The 25,037-nt window shown below is 35.5% G+C and overlaps 2 protein-coding genes across 5 annotated transcripts; one reads left to right on the plus strand and one right to left on the minus strand.

Moving 5' to 3' along the window:
- Positions 1-3,465: 3,465 nt before the first annotated feature.
- On the minus strand, positions 3,466-11,891 carry LOC123564084 (L-threonine dehydratase catabolic TdcB-like). 3 transcript variants are annotated; one of them, XM_045357378.2, is made up of 4 exons: positions 11,585-11,692; positions 8,364-8,521; positions 7,616-7,964; positions 3,466-5,205 (listed from the first exon to the last, which is right to left on the minus strand). In XM_045357378.2, exons 2-4 carry the CDS (start codon positions 8,490-8,492, stop codon positions 4,709-4,711), a joined length of 975 nt encoding a protein of 324 aa, XP_045213313.2. In that variant the 5' UTR covers positions 8,493-8,521; positions 11,585-11,692; the 3' UTR covers positions 3,466-4,708. The 3 variants fall into 3 exon arrangements, with proteins under 3 accessions (XP_045213313.2, XP_045213314.2, XP_053392742.1); XM_045357379.2 differs by lacking the exon at positions 11,585-11,692 and adding an exon at positions 10,743-11,558; XM_053536767.1 differs by lacking the exon at positions 11,585-11,692 and adding an exon at positions 11,857-11,891 and having other exon boundaries at positions 3,467-5,205.
- Positions 11,670-25,037, plus strand: LOC128555178 (transmembrane protein 186-like). 2 transcript variants are annotated; one of them, XM_053536770.1, is made up of 2 exons: positions 11,670-11,760; positions 21,710-25,037. In XM_053536770.1, the coding sequence occupies exon 2, from the start codon at positions 21,728-21,730 to the stop codon at positions 22,457-22,459; it is 732 nt and encodes a 243-aa protein (XP_053392745.1). In that variant the 5' UTR covers positions 11,670-11,760; positions 21,710-21,727; the 3' UTR covers positions 22,460-25,037. The 2 variants fall into 2 exon arrangements, with proteins under 2 accessions (XP_053392745.1, XP_053392744.1); XM_053536769.1 differs by lacking the exon at positions 11,670-11,760 and adding an exon at positions 11,767-11,935.

Here is a 25,037-nt window from a genome sequence, read left to right on the forward strand (position 1 = left end):
TCATGTAAGCTTGGCCTAGGTCGAGTAAAAGGTTTGTCATGAACATGTACCTTGTAGATATTACCCGATAAGGGCATGCTGGAACATGTACATGTAATACTTCCCGATACCTGGCTTTGCTGGAACATGACATGTAATGCTTGATATGGTCTGTAACATATATGAAATTCGAAGTACCTGGCTTGCTGGAAACATGTAATGCTATTCGAGTACCTGGCTTGCTGGAACATGTACATGTAATGTTACCCAAGTACCTGGCTTGCTGGAATATGTACATGTAATGATATTTGAGTACCTGGCTTGCAGGTATATGTACATGTAATGCTATCCGACTACCTGGCTTGCTGGAACATGTACATTAATGCTATTCGAAGTTCCGGTTGCTGGTAATTTCAGTAATGAATGTACCCAAGAGTCCGCCGAAATGTATAGGGTAAATAATACTGTCTTCTGTAAATCATGAATGTAATGTAAGTCGTAGTACCTGGCAAATGTCTGGAGAAGATAATGGAATGTTCGATAATTTCTTGCCCTTTGCAAAATTTTATAGCTTTTGGAAGTACTTAAGATGTTGGAAATAAAGATGTTATTCACCAAGTACTGCTTTAAATATGTACATTGAATGTATCTAAGACAGGTTTTCTTATTTAGTTAAAGATCCCCCTCAAAGTCACTAAAGTTAAGGTAGAATATCTGTCTGTCAAATATCTGTTTCAATGTAAAAATCTGCGTTGAATACCTGTAGCAATGTCAGAGGAACTATAAATATAAGTGTTATATATAAATTTTTAGTATGCCGTTCTGCTTAATCATAACCATGACCCTTAGGCAAATTATTTCTTAATATAACAAGTATTTAATAATTGGCAACATTGATTTTTTTCAACTATTTTGCTTTACAGTTTTACACATTTTTCCTTTATTGTAAGGAAATGTTTTTTACAGTTTGTTTAAGTGTAGCTCTCTCAGTTTATAAGTTTAGAGAGTAGAAGGAATGTAGACGATTGAAAATAACGTCTGTTTAACATACAGACAAATTTCGAAGATCAATTTATTTGATTGAAGAACTATAACAAAAAATCATTTTTATTAAAGGTTCAGTATGTCGACTGTCGTACAAGTCACATGCTACAATTTTGTTTCGTTGTGAACTAGATAACCAGTACTGTTGAAATTTCTAACAGTTAGATTTGATCTTGAACTTCTAAATATGAAATGAATTACTTCATACAACAGTTTAACCCTGTACTTCTGTATGAAAGAAGTACAGTTGGTTTAGGATGTGCTGTATAGACTATTAGACAAAATTCAGACAGAAATAAACACATTGCAAATATATTGACAAAAAATTTAAAGTATCAACATGTATTTCGAAGCTTGAGGGAATACTAACCTTTTTAGGAATTTGTGAAAGTAAGCTAATTATGTCTAGTTGTAAAACATCTAAGCAGTTAATTTATCTGAACTGCTGTAGAGGACCCATAGTTTGAACCCTTACGTGTGTAGAAGAATACCAGTTTTGGTTCTGTATAGAATTAACACAACTTAGAAGAAAAAGCAATTAATTGCAAAATTAAAGACATTATTTCAAGGTTAGCAACATTGTTTCTGAATTTGAAGTAATCATAACTATGCTATTGTAAAACATCCTTCAGCAGTTGACTTTCTAACTGAAGAGCGGAGACTGGACTGTCTTTGAGACTCATTCAGTGACAGGATCTGAGAAGATTTTACCCAGTTTTGTTTTATGTAGAAATCACACTAGACTTTATGAATTGAAGGCATTTAGACTGCTTGACAACATTTTAGAAGATATTTTACCCATTTTAGTTATACATAAAAATCAAATTGTTTGAAAGCAAGTAATCCTGTATAACAAGCTTAAGCTGCTTATATTTTTCATTCATCCTGCTGCAGTTTGTACTTTTCCTGCAATTTGCTTTGGAAAATGATTTTTAGCTTGACTATTTGAAGAACAGGTAGAGCTGTTGGACTCACCCATGTGCCGGCATCCACGTCAACGTCCCAATTTTGTTAAGTTCTTGTATTTAAACTGGTATATCAGTAGCCACTTGTGGGAATGGATTGAAACTTCACACTTACACAGTGTGATAAACTGACTAACACAGGTTCCATAAATCTAATACTCAAATAATTGTTTTGTGAAGTTTGAAGAACTCAGACCCTGAAATATGTGAGTTGGACTACTAAACAACACTTTGGAAATAAAATAGGTCTGGGGGGAAACATCTTAACTGTATGGCTCCAATAGACACAGTTGCTAGGCAACATGTTAAGGAATTTGTAATCGGTTTTGTTACATGAAAAATTCAGACTTCTAACATGAGGTGTGGATACTCTTTTCAGGAAATAGTGAAACTGTGAATAAAATAGCTTACAGGAGCCTGTTGATTAATTCATTTATTATGTTTACTTTTACACCTAGTATATGCTGCTTGTATCTCATCAATAACTAATGACATTGTCAGGGTATTTCAGAATGTGTCTCAGAACTCATTGAGCAAATAATTTCATGAAGAAAGGTGCCATAATTTGTACCTGATTTTTTATTTACCATCTAGACTTATTTTCCTATTTAAAAGATTTTCTAATGTGTAACATCTGCAACTAGATTCTTGACTGACTCCTTACTAAAATACTTAATACACTGATCTTTTTTATGTACTGGCTGTGTAGAATTTGTAATGTACATTTTTTCTCAATCATTATGGATTGTGGCTAGTTATGATGATTTGAACATCCTTTAATTAGGTTCTGTTAATACTTTGCAGATAACCAAACTAGTTGAGTTTTTATTGGACACTTTAATTAAAACTGTGTTGTTCCTGTTGCCATGGCAGCAGGAAAGTTTCTTTAATCAGTATGTTACAGCTATTAAATGTCACAGTTGATAAATTTATTTTGGAAAAGATCAACCAACATTTTGGGCAGTTCAGTTTTATCCTAATATTCCTAGTTGTTAGATGGCCATATGATACCTAGTCAATATATACATAGAATACATTGAAACAGTTTGAATTGAAAAATATGCGATAGAATTCACGGTCACATGACCAATATTTCATCTTCATGCTAATTTATACAGATACATATAGACAGTATTTTAGTAGTTATTTGTCTAATAGTATGATATGTTTTGTTGCTTACATGCAATATAAAACACACAAAGTTTAGTTTTTATCGTCAAAAGTCTTGCAGACTGCACAGTAGGGTATTGTTTTACAGCAAGCTGCTTTTCCTCTCTTGTTATCAAAATTTTATTTTTATAGCCTTACAATGCTCATTTCTGTTGTCAGTATTGTTGTAGTTCTGGGTAAATTGCTAGATATTAAACTGGTTGAAGAGAAATACACTTTTGTTTTTCATAAACTTTAAATTGATAGGCAGCACATTTATTGTATATATTCAATGCTGTAGACAATAATATACAAGGGGTGATTGAGAAATCGTGTCACTGGATCTAGATATCCTGTATGATAAAAAAGAAAGCAACTCTTATTCATGCCTAATTACCTTGATTTATTTGCAATATTATTTGAAAATATGAAATGTATTGTTTAGTTCTAAATATATACATATATAAAAAGCATTGTAATAGCCAATGTCACATGTGTCTGACATGTAAAGATATATATATGAAAAGCATTGTAATAGCCAATGTCACATGTGTCTGACATGTAAAGATATATATATATATATATGAAAAGCATTGTAATAGCCAATGTCACATGTGTCTGACATGTAAAGATATATATATGAAAGGCATTGTAATAGCCAATGTCACCTGTGTCTGACATGTAAAGATATATATATATGAAAAGCATTGTAATAGCCAATGTCACATGTGTCTGACATTAACATTCAAGATGAGCTGTTTTACTTGCTGACTTCCCAGTAACAAGTGTTGGTTTTATGTAGCAAACTTCAAACTTTTAATGTGCATCACTTACTAACAGCAGAAACATCTTATATCACATCATTATAATATAAGGTGCATTCATAAATGTGCTATGGATAAGAAAATAAAAATCACAAATTACAATTACAAATACGATATATTTATTTTAACAAATGCTATAAAATAACTAGGACTCAGTGATGGTGACTAGGACTCTGTCAGGTAATAAAGTTAATCTTGACTAGGACTCATCTCCAGGTAATAGAGGTAAAGGAGACAAGGACTTGAGTCAGGTAATAGCTGTAAGGGTGTCTAGAATTTAGTCAGGTAATAGACATGAAGGTGACTAGGACTTAGTCACTGTCAGGTAATAGTGTAAAGGGGACTAGGACTCAGTCAGGTAATAGAGGTAAAGGTGACTAGGACTCAAGTCAGGTAACAGTGGTAAAGGTGTTCAGAACTCAGTCAGGTAATAGAGGTAAAGGTGACAAGGACCCTGTCAGGTAATAGAGATAATGGTGACTAGGACTTAGCTAGGTAATAAAAGTAATGATGACTAGGACACATTTAGGTAATAGAGGTAATTATGTTGACTAGGACTTAGACAGGTAATGGAGGTAATGATGACTAGGACTCAGTCGGGTAATAGAGGTAATTATGACGAGGAAAATTTAGGGCATGTAACAATTAAGATAAACATGCTGAATATAACCAAGACTAAAATACATACTATGTAACAATAAATTTCTAAAATGTTATATCAACCTCACTCTGTTCTCAAAAATCCTTTCATGGTATATTGCCTTGTAATATATCAACCAATTTTGGTGTATCAATATTTCCACCAGATATAACACACACAATGTTGCCGTTTCCCGCCTTTCCTGATAATGCTGCTGCTACTGAACTGGCTCCTGCACCTTCAGCAATCACATGATTTTTCTCAGCCAATAACTTTAAAGCATCAGCTGTTTCTCGGAGAGTGACCACTAATGAATCACTTAAAAGGTGTTTGACCATTGGCCACATCTCCTCGAGAACAGACTTTCCCCCGATACCATCCACAAACGATGCAGTGTAAGGACATGTGGTAGGTTTTCCTTCCTTAAATGAGGCAGATAAAGGTGCTGCTGTTTCTACCTCACTTGCAAATACTTTACAGGTGGGTTTGACATGGTGTAAGGCAGAGGCAATCCCACAGCTGAACCCGCCCCCTCCATATGGTACTATCACAGCATCTACATCAGGTAAATCCTCGTATATTTCCAGTCCAGCTGTACCATTACCTGTGAAGGAAAATTACATGGCCTAATCAGTTTCTTTATTGTACAACAAAATATTTTACATAATAATTCTGCATTTTTAGCTCACCTGTCACATAGTGACAAGGTGAGCTTTTGTGATCACGCAGCGTCCGTCAGTAAACTTTTGCTTGTGACCACTCTGGAGGCCACATTTTTTGTGGGATCTTTATGAAAGTTGGTCAGAATGTTCATCTTGATGATATCTAGGTCAAGTTCGAAACTGGATCATGTGCCGTCAAAAACTAGGTCAGTAGGTCTAAAAATAGAAAAACCTTGTGACCTCTCTAGAGGCCATATATTTTACAAGATCTTCATGAAAATTGGTCAGAATGTTCATCTTGATGATATCTAGGTCAGGTTTTAAACTGGGTCATGTCCGATCAAAAACTAGGTCAGTAGGTCTAAAAATAGAAAAACCTTGTGACCTCTCTAGAGGCCATATATTTCACAAGATCTTCATGAAAATTGGTCAGAACGTTCATCTTAATGATATCTAGGATAAGTTCAAAACTGGGTCATGTGCCGTCAAAAACTAGGTCAGTAGGTCAAATAATAGAGAAACCTCGTGACCTCTCTAAAGGCCACATTTTTCATGGGATCTATATGAAAGTTGGTCTGAATGTTCATCTTGATGATATCTAGGTCAAGTTCGAAACTGGGTCACGTGCGGTCAAAAACTAGGTCAGTAGGTCTAAAAATAGAAAAACCTTGTGACCTCTCTAGAGGCCATATTTTTCATGAGATCTTTATGAAAATTGGTCAGAATGTTCAACTTGATGATATCTAGGTCAAGTTCGAGAGTGAATCACGTGCCTTCAAAAACTAGGTCAGTAGGTCAAATAATAGAAAAACCTTGTGACCTCTCTAGAGGCCATATTTTTCATGGGATCTGTATGAAAGTTGGTCTGAATGTTCATCTTGATGATATCTAGGTCAAGTTCGAAAGTGGGTCACGTGCCCTCAAAAACTAGGTCAATAGGTCAAATAATAGAAAAACCTTGTGACCTCTCTAAAGGCCATATTTTTCAAGGGATCTGTATGAAAGTTGGTCTGAATGTTCATCTTGATGATATCTAGGTCAAGTTCGAAACAGGGTCACGTGCGGTCAAAAACTAGGTCAGTAGGTCTAAAAATAGAAAAACCTTGTGACCTCTCTAGAGGCCATACTTGTGAATGGATCTCCATAAAAATTGGTCAGAATGTTCATCTTGATAATATCTAAGTCAAGTTCGAAAGTTGGTCACATACCTTCAAAAAGTAGGTCAGTAGGTCAAATAATGAAAAAACCTTGTGACCTCTCTAGAGGCCATATTTTTCATGGGATCTGTATGAAAGTTGGTCTGAATGTTATCTTGATGATATATAGGTCAAGTTTGAAACTGGGTCAACTGCGATCAAAAACTAGGTCAGTAGGTCTTGAAATAGAAAAACCTTGTGACCTCTCTAGAGGCCATACCCTTGAATGGATCTTCATGAAAATTGGTCAGAATGTTCATCTCGATGATATCTAGGTCAAGTTTGAAACTGGGTCACATGCTTAAAAAACTAGGTCAGTAGGTCAAATAATAAAAAAACCTTGTGACCTCTCTAGAGGCCATACTTTTCATGGGATCTGTATGAAAGTTGGTCTGAATGTTCATCTTGATGATATCTAGATCAAGTTTGAAACTGGGTCAACTGCGGTCAAAAACTAGGTCAGTAGGTCTAAAATTATTAAAATCTTTTGACCTCTCTAGAGGCCATATTTTTCAATGGATCTTCGTGATCAGAATGTTCATCTTGATGATATCTAGGTCAGTTTTGAAACTGGGTCACGTGCGGTCAAAAACTAGGCCAGTAGGTATAAAAATAGAAAAACCTTGTGACCTCTCTAGAGGCCATATTTTTCATGAGATCTTCATGAAAATTAGTGAGAATGTTCACCTTGATGATATCTAGGTAAAGTTCAAAACAGGGTCACGTACCTTCGAAAACTAGGTCAATAGGTTAAATAATAGAAAAACCTTGTGACCTCTCTAGAGACCATATTTTTCAATGGATCTTCATAAAAATTGGTCAGAATTTTTATCTTGAAAATATCTAGGTCAAGTTCAAAACTGGGTCACATGAGCTCAAAAACTAGGTCACTATGTCAAATAATAGAAAAAACGACGTCATACTCAAAACTGGGTCATGTGGGAAGAGGTGAGCGAATCAGGACCATCATGGTCCTCTTGTTTAAGTATCTGTTGATGGGAAAATGAAATTTGGTAACAACATGCCTGCTGCAATTGAGACTAGAAAAAAGAAGAGATTTTTGCTATTACTAAAGCTTAAAATCAGAACACAACTGCATTTACTAACTTTGTTACATGGCTATTAACATTAGTTTCTTAAATTTGTGTTTCATTACCTGCTATGACTGACCGATCTGACACAGGGTGTATAAATTTTCCATTCATTCCATTATATCTGTGTGACTTGATAATTTCCCACCAGTCATCGAACGTTATTTTATGAATTTCTCCACCCAGACGGTGCACTGAATCAACTTTCGCTGAGGGGGCATGATCAGGAACAAATACATCACATGGGATCCCAAATTTCTTTGTGCAATATGCAAGTCCTTGTGCAAAGTTACCAGCACTGGCTGTGTAAACTCCCTGTTTCATCTCACTTTCTTCCATACAAGCAATAGCATTGCATGCTCCCCTAAGTTTGAAACAACCAATCGGCTGAAGGTTTTCTAACTTGAGATAAATCTACAAATATAAAATATTTAATAACACAGATGTTTTATCAGAAGAAATGGAATAAATTTAAGAATATAATTCAAACATCGCAATAGGAAAGATGTCATTTGACAATAATTGCTGCAATCTTCATCATGTTTTCATCTGTATCAATTCCAAAGTTTACACCACTATATTCATACCTACATATTTTACATTTAAACTGTATCACAAGTAATCTAAGCTAGCTAGTAAGATTTCCTAATGTGTAAATTATATTTCTCTGCACAATACACCAACCTGTTTTTATTATGATTCAAAATGCTTTCTCATCTGATACTGCTGTGAGAAAACCTTTATCAAGGTTCATGAATTTTATACTTGTATACCAATGCATTAACAGATCTAAAATGAAGGAAAGATTCTTACTTTTCCATGTGGCCAATCTATGTTCAATGGTACAAGTGGTATCTGTAATACATGTCCCTTTATTTTTTCCCTGGCATCCTCTATTTCCTTATATGGAATTAAATCTGGCAAATTTGCAATGGAAGTCATCGTCAGGAAATTATTTCTTCAAAGTCTAGCTGTGTTAAAAGAAATAAAACTTGCAATAATAGCAGGAAAATTAACCAAGATTTCTTTTGAAATATTTTATTTAGTGCATGTCTCCCCATACTGCTTCATTAAAATGGAAGAGTGAAATGATAAGTAATATTTGACCATAGCACAATGGTATATTTTACAATGTTTTGAACCAACATGACTGAAACTGCATTCTGCACATAATAAAAAATATCTCATTGTGGCAAACAGTTGCATAAAGTTATTTTAAAATCCATCAAAGGAGTAAAAAGATTCTGAGTGGACAGGAAATACTGTCAAATGATCTTTCATGTCAATGTCCCAGCACCCAAGTCTATATGAGGCCCATATGGACTGTATCTGGGCAAATGTACCGGGATGGGTCCCATATGGGACCTATATTGTAAGTATTTGCCCACATTAGACCCTTATGGGACCCATATAAAAAGTCTCAGCGATGTGATATACCAATGTATTGACTGTAAGCTTATAAATGTTGTCATTAGTGTAAACATTCATTTTTGTATGTTTTCTATGAATTTCAATACATTTCTTTGACATGTTTCCCAAAAGGATCTAACCTGGGTCCCATATACCGGTATGAGACACATATACAATGTCTCCGTGATGTGATAACCAATGTATTGATTTTAAGCTTATATGAAAGTGTAGTTATCAGTATAAACATAAAAACAAGAGCTGTCCAAAAGACGTACAGCACACTCGACTTTTCTCAATGCTAGACTCTGAATTAGAGCTTTGCCAGTAAAAGGTGCATAACTCTGTCAAAATTAATAAAGCAGAGTTTTAAATTTAAATTTAGATTTTTTGTTAAAGTTTCATATTACATCGAGTATCTCTGTTACATTCAAAGCTAACCCTAACCCTAACCTTAAAATAGTTACTTACTATCAAAGGCTACAACAGAAGAAAAAATCACTATAACTCTGTCAAAATTTAATGCAGAGTTATTGTGTTTTTTTCTTCTGTTGTAGCCTTTGATAGTAAGTAACTATTTTAAGGTTAGGGTTAGGGTTAGCTTTGAAAGTAACAGAGATACTCAATGTAATATGAAACTTTAACAAAAAATCTAAGTTTAAAAGGGGCATAACTCTGTCAAATTTCAAAACAGAATTATGGGGATTGTGTCCCTGGTGTAGGCTTTGATAGTAAAAACTATTTTAAGTTTCAAGTCAAAAGCTTTGATAGTAACATATATATTTGATATTTGACTTTATAAAAATCTTTAAATAACCAAAAAATTCTAAGTTAACAAGGGGCATAACTCTGTCAAAATTCAAATCACTTATGGGGATTGTGTCCCTAGCTGGTGTAGACTTTGATAGCATAAATAACTATTTTAAGTTTCAAGTCAAAAGCTTTGATAGTAACAGAGATATTTGACTTAATAATAACTTTTAACAAAAAAAAAATCTATGTTTAAAGGGGCATAATTCTGTCAAAATTCAAATCAGAGTTATAGGGATACTTATATTTATTGTTGTCATATTTTCTGGTCCTTTGGGATCATGGAGTCCATTAATAGAGTTCTGCTTAAGCCGGTGCTATACTCATGGAGGCATGAGAGATGTTGCACATTTCATCACCTCTCATGAAAAGACTCAAACCGAGTCTGCTATTATTCTTCTTGGTTGCATTCTTTGCTTCCAAAGGATCCTTTTACAGATTTTATTAACTATTACAACAAAAATCTTTACGTGCTGTGTGGCGGCTGTAAAAAGTCTCCCCATACTTGGATTCAGTGTTGCTATATTTTCTGGTCCTTTGGGATCATGGAGTCCATTCAACATATGTGTAATGGAGTTCTGCTTAAGCCGGTGCTAGGAGGTGTGAGAGGTGTTGCACATATTTCATTACCTCTCATGAACAGACTATCAAACCGAGTCTGCTATTATTCTTCTTGGTTGCATTCTTTGCTTCAAAAGGACGCAGTGGCCGAGAGGGTTAAGACGCTTTCCTATGGAGGTGAAGGCCCCTGGTTCGAATCCTGGCTACTCCCATTGCAGTGTGTCCTTGGGCAAGACACTTTATCACAATTGCCTTAGTCGACCCAGCTGTAACTGGGTACCAGCAAATTGCTGGGGGTAAGGTATAATTGGTTTTAACTGTTCTTAAAATAGGGTCACTCAAAAGCTCTACCGAGCTTATGTTAATTGTTTCACAAAGCGACGGTAAATAAAAAAATTTACCATTACCATTTACCTTTATCTTTTTACAGATTTTTTATAGGGATTGTTTCTCCTGTTGTAGACTTTGATAGTAAATATAACCATTTTAAGTTCCAAGTCAATAGCTTTGATAGTAACAGAGATATTTGACTTTATAAAAAAACTTAAACAAAGCAACGCCAACGCCAGGGCAAGTGCATAGCTCTATTTTTATGCCCCCGAAGGGAGGCATATAGTTTTTGAACCGTCTGTTGGTCTGTCGGCAATTTTCATGTCCGGTCCATATCTTTGTCATCCATGGATGGATTTTCAAATAACTCGGCATGAATGTGTACCACAGTAAGACGAGTCACGTGTTGTGCGCAAGACTTAGGTCTGTAGCTAAAAGGTCAAGGTCACACTTAGACGTTAAAGGTCATATTTCATGATAGTGCATTGATGGGCGTGTCCGGTCCATATCTTTGTCATTCATGCATAGATTTTAAAATTACTGGGCATGAATGTGTACCACAGTAAGACGATGTGTTGCGCGCAAGACCCAGGTCCGTAGCTCAAAAGTCAAGGTCACACTTAGACGTTAAAGGTCATATTTCATGATAGTGCAAAGATGGGCATGTCCGGTCCATATCTTTGTCATTCATGCATGGATTTTAAAATAACTATGCATGAATGTGTGGCACAGTAATACGAAGTGTCACGCACAAGACCCCGGTCCGTAGGTCAAAGGTCCTAAACTCTAACATCGGCCATATCTGCCATCGGGGGCATGTGTCATCCTATGGAGACAGCTCTTGTTTCCTCGAAAAGTCGAGCTAAAAAGATGCTAAATCTTGTGAGATTATTTGAATTGGGCACATTTTTGAAAAGGATAACAACCACATGGTCCCATAGCTACCTATCACAGTTCTTAAATTAATAAGAGTTACAATTATTATAAATAGCTAAATGAATTTTTTGTTTAGTTTTTTTCCTCTTGCACGGCAGTACCGTTCTACGCGGATAAAGTCCGTATAACAGAATTTAGCAGTAACTTGGCAAGCGCTTGAGTGACGGTAAAATGTTCAGACGGCCTTGGCTCCGTACTAAGCAGCAAAAGAGAATATTTGTCATTGTTCTTCCCGCGACTTTGTTTACTATTTGTTTCTCACCAATGTTATTTGGACTCTCAAACAGACTTGGCAGCCGATAATTTTGGACGAAATCGCCGGAGCAACTGTATGGACAAAGGTCATTTCATCAGTGTCGACTGAATGCTTTTGAAGTAGTGGCTAGGGGTCCGATCCATAACCGGACCTCTAGACAGTCCGTACAGGGCTGTCTTAGAGGTCCAGTAATCAATATGAATACTGAGAATTGTATAAATAGTACTGAAAGTGACAGGAAACAGATGTATCTATAACTCGAGATCTTTAATTAGGGCTGGGTACGGCCTTGAAAAAAATACCGCGGTATACCACGGTTTTTTCCTAATTACCGTGGTATATACCACGGTATACCACCATATTTATCGTAAGACTTACAGCTATGGTAGTGGTCATAAAAATATTGAAAAACTCTCAGAAATACTTAATTTTTTATGAGCAACAACGAAGACTAGTTACTTGACTAGAATTAAAGAAAAAAATGCACTGGAATATTAACTTGACTAATGACTAGTTAGATTAATGACCCTTAGTATTTTTTACAAGCGTGCATTCGTCGATCGGAAGACGCCCTATTGTCCTTAGGGAAGCACTGGGTCACATGTATATAGGTCGCGCTTGTTTGAAGTTCGATTCGTGCACCTGTTTGATAAACCAGTAACGTTTACAAATAGTATGAAGGCTTCATCAAATCGTTTTCAACCCAAAAATAATAAATTTCGACTCAACATTTTCCATACTATTTATTTCTTTTTTGATACATGCAAATACATACCAGGATGTTTTAAACTATCATCATTTAAACAAGAAGTCGGGACTCGCTGAATTTACAAGACTCAATGTGAAAACAAGTGCGCCCATGACGTCATCCATCTATACGGAATAATCTGGAGGTTTTCGAAGGTTTTGATTGGGGATCATGTGGTCGATCATACATGTTCAATTGCACCATTGGGTGGTTATTTTTGGAAACTAATAATAGTAGCATGGGAATTCCAGAGATATAAATCGGAAAATCATGCATGGTGTCAATTGCTGTTACAGAAAACTACATAAACAATGTAAATTAAAAATAAACAGAAGTAGGGATAATATTGATAAAATACCGGTATTCCCCGATGGTACCGCGGTATCGTACCACGGGAAGATGGTACCATACTGCGCACCTCTATCTTTAATCCAAGGGAAAATGCGATAAAAAATTTCTTAAATTATAAATAGCGATTTGTACGCCATAATTGAAAGCTTTTGTCAAATTCTTGTGGGTTTTTTGTTTGGTACTGATGAATTAACAGCATTACCATTCACACTAAAATCCATGTAATTCACGCATTAAAAGTCACTTGCACGCAACTCTTAAAAATCCACGGGTAAAATGCATGCACTAAATATCTGGCAGCATACATGTCAAGTTTCCCGGATCATCTGGGAGTCTCACGGATTTTTTGTCCATTTCCCGGACATACGGAAATCACTAATTTCTCCCGGAAATCCAAAATTCCAAGCTAATGGTTTCCTATATCAAACTTAATTCCTAATTACACACTGTGCCTGACGTAATTTATCACTCTACTGGTATATTGATAAGAGTTTAACAAGGTCACGCACTGATGACATTCTGCAAACAGGTGTGTACTGTGCTATTTTTAGATTGTGTTTAATTGGCGAGTGCTGACAGTGACATAATATGATAAGACAGGAACTTGTTTATTGAAGATTTTAAGTGTGAAAAGAGATATTTTGAGGATGCATTTGAGTAGATTAAAGAGCCGACCTTTATTGGATTGATGGCAATCATTACCAATGATGGAGAAAACAGTTAGAGATAGGTTATGACATTCTTTCAACAGCTATGATTTTCAATTTCATTTTGATGAGTAAAAAGTATTTTTCAGTATAGATTCAAAAGGGTGAAATAGATTTTTTTTCCAATCTATGTTAGCTTCTGTTCATTTGCAAAAAATCTAAGAATGTAAAAAAAACCCTGCAGATTATTCACATTAAAGAAACTCGCCAGTATAAAATTTCATCCAAATTCCAATTCCTCTGCTCAAACCATAAGTACTGTAATAACTGAATAAAGTTACTATAAATCTATATATAATTTTTTGTTTACATTGCAGAATTTCTAAAATGAACTTTTCCAATCTTTCCTTTTGGACAGTACCGGTAACTGTTAAAAGCTAAGGGTGCTTACAAAAAAGATACTGATCGATATATGGCAAACAGTGCAGATCAAGATCAGACTGCATGGACAATTTACACTCGTCGCAAAGGCAGAATCAATCGTATTCAACAGGATTAAGATTAAAATGTTTTTAAATGCAACTTAAGCACCTTAACAGATCTTATCTGTTATACAGTTTTATAGAATCGACCAAAAATTTCCTAAAAAAATGCTTGTTGAAAATATCTCCTGGATTTTCATCAAATATCCTGGATTTTCAACTGAAATCTCCTGGAAAATTGTCCACGGAACTTGACATGTATGCTGGCAGAAAATACATTGTCCATAAAGAGCCGAAATTCAAGCAAGCCGACTTTATTTTTTATCCACACAGGCAAATTACCACAATTCAGACTGTTGACAAGAAGAGTTGAATTTACATTCCAAATGGCATAATTTAACCTTAGCCTACTTCAGGCACTTGTGAGATTTTTGTGAGAACTGTGACAGCGAATCAAATTATTCATAAAACTAGACGCGATAGGTTTCAGCCAATTAGCGATGTGGTTTCATCTTTGACACTTTCTGATAATTGTCAACATGTGCAAGTGCAAAAACATTTTTCAACAAGTTGTTGAATAATGGATGGATCTGTAAACGGATCAATTAACTCCGCCCCTTAGTTACTGTTGCTGCTTCCCACAAGCTTCTTTCAAAATGGCGGATTAATGTACATTAGCGATTGACTTGCTAGAAAGTATCAGATGATATCCGTTAAATACTTAAAAAAATGTGAACCAAAATGCACAAATATAGCTGTCAAGGAGGCTTAGTTGTTTTACTAAAGATTATGTACATGACATTAAGGTTGACTCAGAAGAAACCACGGTAAAAGTTAAATTAGTGCCAAATGCTGGCGTTATCAAAGAAAAAACACTTTCCGTCTTTGCTAGATATTCCTGACAGGAAAAATATTGAGTCCTTATGCAAATACATGATATACTAATAATCTTAGTTATCTTTTAAGCAACATGTGAAAAAGAAATTACGTCTTAGATTACTATATAAATTATTTGATCGAAATAGTATGTCCAGTTTTGTCGTATAGAGACTGTAATTTCCACGCTATGCTTATACGATAAAAATATCAAACATCATGTCCAGTCACATATGTGTAAGAGATTTCTTACATCAAGATAACATTTTCAACAGATAAAAAAATCTATTAATTGGTTGAATAGCTTTATATTAATGTAGCGTAATATTCTACTGTTCTTATTTTACAAGTGTTTTGCGATCGCGCTGCTGTTGCAACTGATTGTGGACCTGTCGATCACCGCTGTGATATAAATTAAGTTAATTATACCCATCATATTATAATATACATTTGTAAAATACCACGCAGTTGTCTTAAAAATAAACATATGTCCATGCTTGGTGTATATTTCAGAACTAATTTTTGCGTGAAAACTTAAAAAATTTGGAACATTTGGTAGTCATATTAATTTATTTTTAGCGCGGCCAGACATTGCTCGCATATCATAGGGCTGATTAAATCTTCTCCACAATTAAAGTAAACAAATTTCAGACCAGCAAAATTAAACAAGTCTATCACAGCAACATGGCACAAGCCAAAAGGGACAAAGATCTTGCCGAAACCTATTAACCATGTTTTTGTTAGACCGGTGGAAACAAGGAAACGAAAACCTGTGATCTGTTTACTTGACAGTTCATATAATTAAATGTGTCTTTATTTTGCAAGCAAAACAAAAAAATAAGAATGAAAAAAAGAGAAAACAAACAGATAAAATGAATCCATTTGCATTTATTGTACCATAGTATTAATGGTAGTTATAAATAGTTTACGTTAGTCGTAAGGTAAAATAAACATATGAAACAAAAAAATCAGCGACATTTTAAACCGCATCGACATGTGCGTATATTTATTTTTTTCAAATTGCATTTAAAACAAGCACAGCAAAATCGGTCTAAACTTATCAATTGTCAGACTTCCTTGAATAAAACAGAATGGTGTCGAAACAGTGGATACTGTTGTCATACTTGCTGTCTACAAATATGAGAGACGTAACATCATAAATAATTAGAAAGCATTAAAATTCTCTCCCGAATATTTATCTTTATGCTTCTGATTTAATGTCTGAGTAATAAAAGTTTACGTTTTATCCTTGAAATAAAGTTAATGTGCCGTGCACTGTCCAGATCTTATTAATATGTTTGAAAAATGATTTTGGTATTCTATGTAAAATTAATTTACATGAATATGTTTTGACTTTATTTATGACTCGCTCAATGTGTGCTCTATGTTTAACATTTTTCTGTGTAAGAAGATTGGTCGCTTAATTCAACATTTTTATGCAGTATAGTTAACATACAGCCAAATGCGAAAATATAGATCATACTTTTAATTGCGAGAATATATTGCTGAAGAAGGTTAGCTGTTACTTTTATATGAAATAAGATATAAATGACGTATATATTTAATGTCTTGAAGTTGAACTGAATAATTCTGCGATCGGCCTAAATTAAAATAAAGTGAGCAAATTCATATTAAAATTCCTATCACAGACAAATGAGTAAAGAGAGACAGACGATTCATGATGTATTATGTATGTTATTATATTATACCATGCACATGAGTGACACACACAGAGCAGTTTCAATATAAAGTTTATTAGAATTACATTAGAGCAGATTGCTTATTGATCCGTTTAACGTTCAACGCTAACATTTTTCTAAATTGGCCTTTGATTTACGGAAAAAATAAATCTTCCCCCTTCTAGCCTTTCCGGGTACCGCTCGTCGGCATTACATGTTCCTAACGCACACCTCAACGCCACTTCCTTCGAAATAAAAAATGTATCAAACTTAAAAGAATAAGTCAGTAACGGTTTCTAAGTGAAAGCTTGTGGGAAGCAATGGCTGGTTAGCAACAAGGTGAGTGCACTGAATAATCCGCGTTATCTTATTGGTCAATATCATAGATAGGGCTGTCATTGATTGGGTCTTAGGCGTATCGACGATACCGATATATCAGAAGACAAATATCGACGATACATCGATATATTGATTATTAAGTTAGATTAACGACCTATTTGTTCATATAATACTATATACCTTCCTGTAAATGCTATTTTAAGTTTTATTGCCTACTTTCCATATTTCTGTTTGATTGTGTTGTATTTGTATTTATGAAATAAAAGAAATACATAAAAATTAATAACATCTTCCATTTTTATTTTGCCTTCACTCCTTTTTTGCATTCATCCAAATTTACGACTTTGTGATCTTAAGTTGTTTTTTAGGGTCTGAGTGTTTATTTGGGTAGTTTTTTCTCCCTGTAAAATATCGATTTTTGAAAATGGGAATCGATAATCGATCGACAAAAAAAAATCGTTGATACATCGATATCGTTTCTATCGATGACAGCCCTAATCATAGATAACAATTAGTTTGATTGACAGCCCGGATCCATCCATTAAACGATCAGCTGGCATCTACTACACAGTTATTTGGTCTCCATTGTAAAGGAAGGACTCGTAAGCTGCTTGTTTATAAATATTTACGAAATGACCAGTTGCAGACTGACTTTTATTGGGCAATGACCTTTCATTTTTATTAGAGTCTGATACTGTTCATGCTAAATTGATGATTATAGTATATGCAAGATACAGCAGTAAAATTTTTTTTAAAAAATGATGTGGGTAATACTTGCCAGTGTCAACTGGAATTTTTTAAAACAGCTTTTTTTCAGAATTATGGAATGAAGTAATACTCATTGCATGGGAAATGATGTATCTAAGAAAATGAATGGTCACATCAATAGTTTTTATCCATAAACAAGAAAATTATAGCTATTTTTTCAAATCGTTTCACAAGCTTGCTTGCAGTTGGGGGTTTTATGTTTAGTTAGAAATGATAAATTTGGAGGAAACACTCCTTTCTCCACCTAGAAGTCTCCCCACTTTTCTTGGAGGAGAAATGACTTCTCCAGTATAAGCTCAAGCTGTATCTCTCAGTCTGTGGTGCATGTGTAAAACAAACCATTGTCATTAACAGGCTCAATAAAAGTGTCACTTCTCATACACTTCTTCATAATTCTGTTTCAGTTGGAACATTTTTTTTTTCAATTTGTATGGTTGGTACCAAACTTTTTTATCATGTACCCACATTTTCTAAGTATATGAGTACATGTACCCACTTTTCAAAAAGTCACTGGGAATGCTGAATTAAGATTTATGAGCACAATCCATGTTAAAAATACGAAAGAAAACATTTTAATTCTTCAGTCTCGAGAAAAACATGATATCGATAAAAGCTTCTGATTACAGCTCACAAAGTCCTGTCATATTCTATGTATCTAAAACAACAAAAACAAGAGCAAACTTTCAAAATCATCTCGTGTTTTGAAAGATAAATTATAGTCTCCTCTCCTTTGAGAGTATTCATATTGATTACCGGACCTCTAGACAGCCCCACACGCTTATTAACCAGGTTTTCGTTGTTAGATTGGGGTATGTCGTTGGTCGGGCGGGCGGGCGGATCGGCGGGCGGCAGCGTCAAACTGGTGTTTCCGGTCAATAACTTTCGTTTCGGTAAAGATATTTGAATAAAACTTGGTATGTATGTAGCTTATATCAAGACAAAGGCTGGGATTTTTTTGGGGTTTCTGGGGTCAAGGTCAAGGTCACTGTTACTTAAAATAGAAAAAGGGTTTCCGGTCAATAACTTTTGTTTCAGTAAAGATATTTGAATAAAACTTGGTATGTATGTAGCTTATATCAAGACAAAGGCTGGGATTTTTTTGGGGTTTCTGGGGTCAAGGTCAAGGTCACTGTTACTTAAAATAGAAAAAGGGTTTCCGGTCAATAACTTTTGTTTCAGTAAAGATATTTGAATAAAACTTGGTATGTATGTAGCTTATATCAAGACAAAGGGCGGGATTGATTTTGGGGTTTCTGGGGTCAAGGTCAAGGTCACTGTTACTTAAAATAGAAAAAGGGTTTCCGGTCAATAACTTAACTTAGGAACGAGCTATCATGATGAAACTTGGTGTATAGAAAACTTATATAAAGTTATAGCTTGGGATTGATTTTGGGGTTTCTGGGATCAAGGTCAAGGTCATTGTTACTAAAAATAGGGTTAGGGTTGTGCTTTAGGGTTAGGGTTAGGTTAGGGTTAGGGTTAGGGTTGTGCTTTAAAGTGGTGCACTGTGATTCAGTATACTTTTTAGCTCACCTGTCACAAAGTGACAAGGTGAGCTTTTGTGATCGCGCGGTGTCCGTCGTCCGTGCGTGCGTAAACTTTTCCTTGTGACATCTCTAATGGTCACATTTTTCATGGGATCTTTATGAAAATGGGTCAGAATGTTCATCTTGGTAAATTCTAGGTCAAGTTCGAAACTGGGTCACGTGCCATCAAAAACTAGGTCAGTAGGTCTAAAAATAGAAAAACCTTGTGACCTCTCTAGAGGCCATAATTTTCAATGGATCTTCATGAAAATTGGTCAGAATGTTCACCTTGATGATATCTAGGTCAAGTTCGAAACTGGGTCACGTGCGGTCAAAAACTAGGTCAGTAGGTCTAAAAATAGAAAAACCTTGTGACCTCTCTAGAGGCCATATGTTTCACAAGATCTTCATGAAAATTGGTCAGAATGTTCACCTTGATGATATCTAGGCCAAGTTCGAAACTGGGTCACCTGCGGTCAGAAACTAGGTCAGTAGGTCTAAAAATAGAAAAACCTTGTGACCTTTCTAGAGGCCATATATTTCACAAGATCTTCATGAAAATCTGTCAGAACGTTCACCTTGATGATATCTAGGTCAAGTTCGAAACTGGGTCACGTGCCGTCAAACACTAGGTCAGTAGGTCAAATAATAGAAAAACCTTGTGACCTCTCTAAAGGCCATATTTTTCATGGGATCTGTAGGAAAGTTGATCTGAATGTTCATCTTGATGATATCTAGGTCAAGTTCGAAACTGGGTCACGTGCGGTCAAAAACTAGGTCAGTAGATCTAAAAATAGAAAAACCTTGTGACCTGTCTAGAGGCCATATATTTCATGAAATCTTCATGAAAATTGGTCAGAATGTTCACCTTGATGATATCTGAGTCAAGTTCAAAAGTGGGTCACGTGCCGTCAAAAACTAGGTCAGTAGGTCAAATAATAGAAAAACCTTGTGACCTCTCTACAGGCCATATTTTCCATGGGATCTGCATGAAAGTTGGTCTGAATGTTCATCTTGATGATATCTAGGTCAAGTTCGAAACAGGGTCATGTGCAGTCAAAAACTAGGTCAGTAGGTGTAAAAATAGAAAAACGTTGTGACCTCTCTAGAGGCCATACTTGTGAATGGATCTCCATAAAAATTGGTCAGAATGTTCATCTTGATGATATCTAGGTCAAATTCGAAAGTTGGTCACGTGCCCTCAAAAAGTAGGTCAGTAGGTCAAATAATGAAAAAACGTTGTGACCTCTCTAGAGGCCATATTTTTCATGGGATGTGTTTGAAAGTTAGTCTGATTGTTTATCTTGATGATATCTAGGTCAAGTTTGAAACTGGGTCAACTGCGATCAAAAACTAGGTCAGTAGGTCTTGAAATAGAAAAACCTTGTGACCTCTCTAGAGGCCATACCCTTGAATGGATCTTCATGAAAATTGGTCAGAATGTTCACCTTGATGATATCTAGGTCAAGCTTGAAACTGGGTCACGTGCCTTAAAAAACTAGGGCAATAGGTTAAATAATAGAAAAACCTTGTGACCTCTCTAGAGACCATATTTTTCAATGGATCTTCATGAAAATTGGTCAGAATTTTTATCTTGATAATATCTAGGTCAAGTTCAAAACTGGGTCACATGAGCTCAAAAACTAGGTCACTATGTCAAATAATAGAAAAAACGACATCATACTCAAAACTGGATCATGTGGGAAAAGGTGAGCGATTCAGGACCATCATGGTCCTCTTGTATATTCTTATGAAGTGTTGAAAACCTGGTTTCGTGGCATTGCCGCGTTTCTTGTTTATAATGGATGAAAATTTGCATTAGTAAAAGCCTTAAAAATCGTGTACAAGGTAAAATGAAGTTGATAGCATCTTCAAATCCTGAACTTTCAAGATTGTTTACTGGTGAAATGAACTGTTTACTGGTGAAATGAACTGTGATGTTTTTCTGTCAAATTACTGTGTAACAATGTCATTGGAAATGCAGATTAAATGAAAACAAGGTCAAAACAAAAATGACGTGGAAATAGGTGTGCGTAAAATTACGGGTATTTGACAATAGTTTGACATTTGGAGGGGTTGAATTACGTTGATCAAATGTATGTGTGTAACTTATTATCTAAAGTTTTATACAAGTTTAACTGTTTTAACAGAAAAATACAGAATTCATAAATAAATTGATTACTGTATGCCTAGAAGACCTCTAGCCCGGTCACCGGACAGTTAGTCACTTCCTACTTCAAAGGCAGTGGCTAGGGGTAAAATTTAAACTAAAATCAAAGTATTAAATCCTTACAATATTTCAATGAAATTTCAAGGTTTTGTAGTTTGTAGCATGTGCAGTCAAAAATCTAATTTGATTTCTGAAATAATGTGATATTTATTTCTAAAGTCACTATAATTCAACCATTGTGGCTATTTAATTGTCATTTCATTTATTTTACAGGGAAACAGTACTGCAAAGATGTTGTGCATAAGGATTACACCAAGAAGTTTGAGTCAGATACACAGATCAGTCACTGCTATTGTCAAAACCTGCAGATTCACAACTCCAAATGTCACGAACTGTGTAACCAAGAAAATAAAGTTTCCTGCTTCATTACCATTAACATGGCATATTGATTCAGTCCTTTGTCAGTCTAGAGCTTATTCTTCAAAATCATCAGAAACAGAACCCCAGCAAGAACAAGAATCAGATCCCCAAAACTCTCAGCCAGAAGCAGAACCAACAGAACCATTAAGGACAATATATAAATATCGTCATATCACAACTGCACGCACTGTTGCTAAGGTGAAAATATTTCAGACAGCTGTCGTTTGTGGAGTTGTACCGTACTTATATTCAGGCTATCTAGGTGGATTGGTGTCTTACGGAGCATTGATGAGTAGTATAGGCATAATGGTTACAGCAACCTTTATGCTGTATGTTCTTAGTGATCTAATCAGGAAAATTATCTGTATATTGAAGTATAACAGTGACACTGGTGAAGTACATATTTCCCATTTAACCTTCTGGGGCCGTAGAAGGGATGTTATACTGGATCTTTCGAACATTGTTCCGATCTCTGACTCTGCCGAGAATATTACTGACACCTACATAAAGGTGAACACATATGATAAAAGTGAATCATTTCTCATATTTATCAAAGACATCCCAGAGGAAGAAAAAAACGAAGTTTTGAGGATTCTTGAATAAGGAATGATTATGCCTGGACTATTTTTGTTTGTGAATTTTATCAAAAGTAGACTTTAAAAAAGAATTACCACTGAATGGTTTATATTCCTTTAAAAATTTCATTGTTGATGAGACTGGATAATTGTGCCTCCCACATGTAGTGGGAAGACATATCGATTTAGTGCTGTCCGTCTGTCTTTCAGTCTGTCACAAAGTTTGTTCATGCAATTCTTCCAACACTACTGCGGAGTGGTGAGGGATTTACACCAAACTTCCCAGGAGCGATCATTTATTGCCAAGCCTAGTTGGTCATATTGCCAACATTTTCCGGTTCAATGATTTTCAGCAGAGTTATGGCCATTTATTCATGAAATTTTATAATGTTTTGGTCACTTCTATTATAGTATTGGGCGGATTTCCACCAAACCTCACAGGAGTGATCAGTGTCTGGCCTCATTATGCATAATTTTCGGCATTTCAGGGTTAGTGATTTTCAGGGGGATTATTGCCCTTTATCCTACCACTATGCATTTATCAGGCCGATATCTGCCTGCTGTGTAAATTTGCGGTTTATTCAGTCAATACAGGTTTATACTATCAATACAACTGACAGACTACTTTTTCAAGTATATGTGCTATAGGCAGTGTAAATTGGGCCAAGAGTTCAAAATTGAAACATTCCATCATTTTCCAAGGACAGCCGCGGTAAAAAGTAAAAAATTGGTTGACTCTATAGAAGTAAACCTCAATACAGAATGGTACGTTGACGTTTTTAAAGTCTAGGTGAATCGACCTTGACTTTGTGTATTTTGGCGTTCACTCATTTTTATGCCCCCGAAGGGAGGCATATAGTTTTTGAACCGTCTGTCGGTCTGTCAGTCTGTCAGTCTGTCCGCAGTTTTCGTGTCCGGTCCATATCTTTGTCATCCATGGATGGATTTTCAAATAACTTGGCATGAATGTGTACCACAGTAAGACGATGTGTCGTGTGCAAGACCCAGGTCCGTAGCTCAAAGGTCAAAGTCACACTTATACGTTAAAGGTCATTTTTCATGATAGTGCATTCGTGTCCGGTCCATATCTTTGTCATCCATGGATGGATTTTCAAATAACTTGGCATGAATGTGTACCTTAGTAAGACAACATGTTGCGCGCAAGACCCAGGTCCTTAGCTCAAAGGTCAAGGTCACACTTAGACGTTAAAGGTCATTTTTCATGATAGTGCATTCGTGTCCTGTCCTTATCTTTGTCATCCATGGATGGATTTTCAAGTAACTGGGCATGAATGTGTATCAACAGTAAGACGATGTGTCACGCGCAAGACCCAGGTCGGTAGCTCAAAGGTCAAGGTCGCACTTAGACGTTAAAGGTCATATTTCATGATAGTGCATTGATGGGCGTGTCTGGTCCATATCTTTGTCATTCATGAATGGATTTTAAAATTATTGGGCATGAATGTGTACCACAGTAAGACGACGTGTGGCGCGCAAGACCCAGGTCCGTAGGTCAAAGGTCCTAAACTATAACATCGGCCATAACTATTCATTCAGAGTGCCATCGGGGGCATGTGTCATCCTATGGAGACAGCTCTTGTTAGTTAGAAATTACACAAATAACCAGATTTAGCAGTCATTTATTGTAATTATTGGATCTAAACAAATCATGGAGGAAGGAATTTCATTTACCTCAAATTGTTTTGCACGGAAATAGAGTAAATTAAGGTAGAGCTTGCGGGCATTTGAATTCATCTTAAGCATGGATTTCGGCTGTATTTTATCCGAGTCAAAACCACTCTGCTTGTTTTGTACATGAATGCCCTGTTAGCACCGATGATTTATATATAATACACAGAACTTCAGAAGGTAAAGCATGAGTTAAGAAATAATGTTTTATTGTAAGGAATTGTGTGTAACTTGATCATATAGGCAAGGGCTTAGGAATTTACAAGTGAATGAACATTTGGATTATTTTTATAAAGAAAATCATTTTATAAGGAAATATATATTATACACAGATTTTACTGGCTGCAGGATAAATAGAATATTAGGTTACTGTCTTTCTTTACTTAAGTTTATCCACCTGTCTCCGAAATGTTTATTCCCCTCGGCAAGCCTCGGGGTGGATAAACCTTTCTCCAACACGGTGGATAAACTTAAGAAAGACAGTACCCTAATATTCTCTATCTTATTTGTCAAATTTTATGATGTTTCGACAACTTCTTTTATTTTTTTGGTGGAATTCTCAACCAAACCATATTTTTGTCATGAATAACTGATTTTCAGCAGAGTCATGACTCTTTATTTGTCAAATTCATTTATCTGTGCTGCTTCTCTTATACCACAGGTTGGAGTTTTTGTTAGATTTCACTCTACAAGACCAGAGTTTCTGCCCTTTACTTAGTCAAATATATGTATTAAGGGCATACAAGTTTGTATCCCATGTATCTTAAAAAGTATTTTTTTGACAGAGAGACATAAAACATTAGAGGATTGTAAAATAGCATGTGAAGGTGTGCACCTGGTGTTCTCAGTGGGACTTTACTCAGCTAGACCTGAGTAATGGTCCTTGACTTAATGAAAAATACACAGAGTTCTTAAAA

The sequence above is a fragment of the Mercenaria mercenaria genome, chromosome 2 (genome assembly GCF_021730395.1).
Source record: "Mercenaria mercenaria strain notata chromosome 2, MADL_Memer_1, whole genome shotgun sequence".
NCBI classification, from domain to species: Eukaryota; Metazoa; Mollusca; class Bivalvia; order Venerida; family Veneridae; genus Mercenaria; species Mercenaria mercenaria.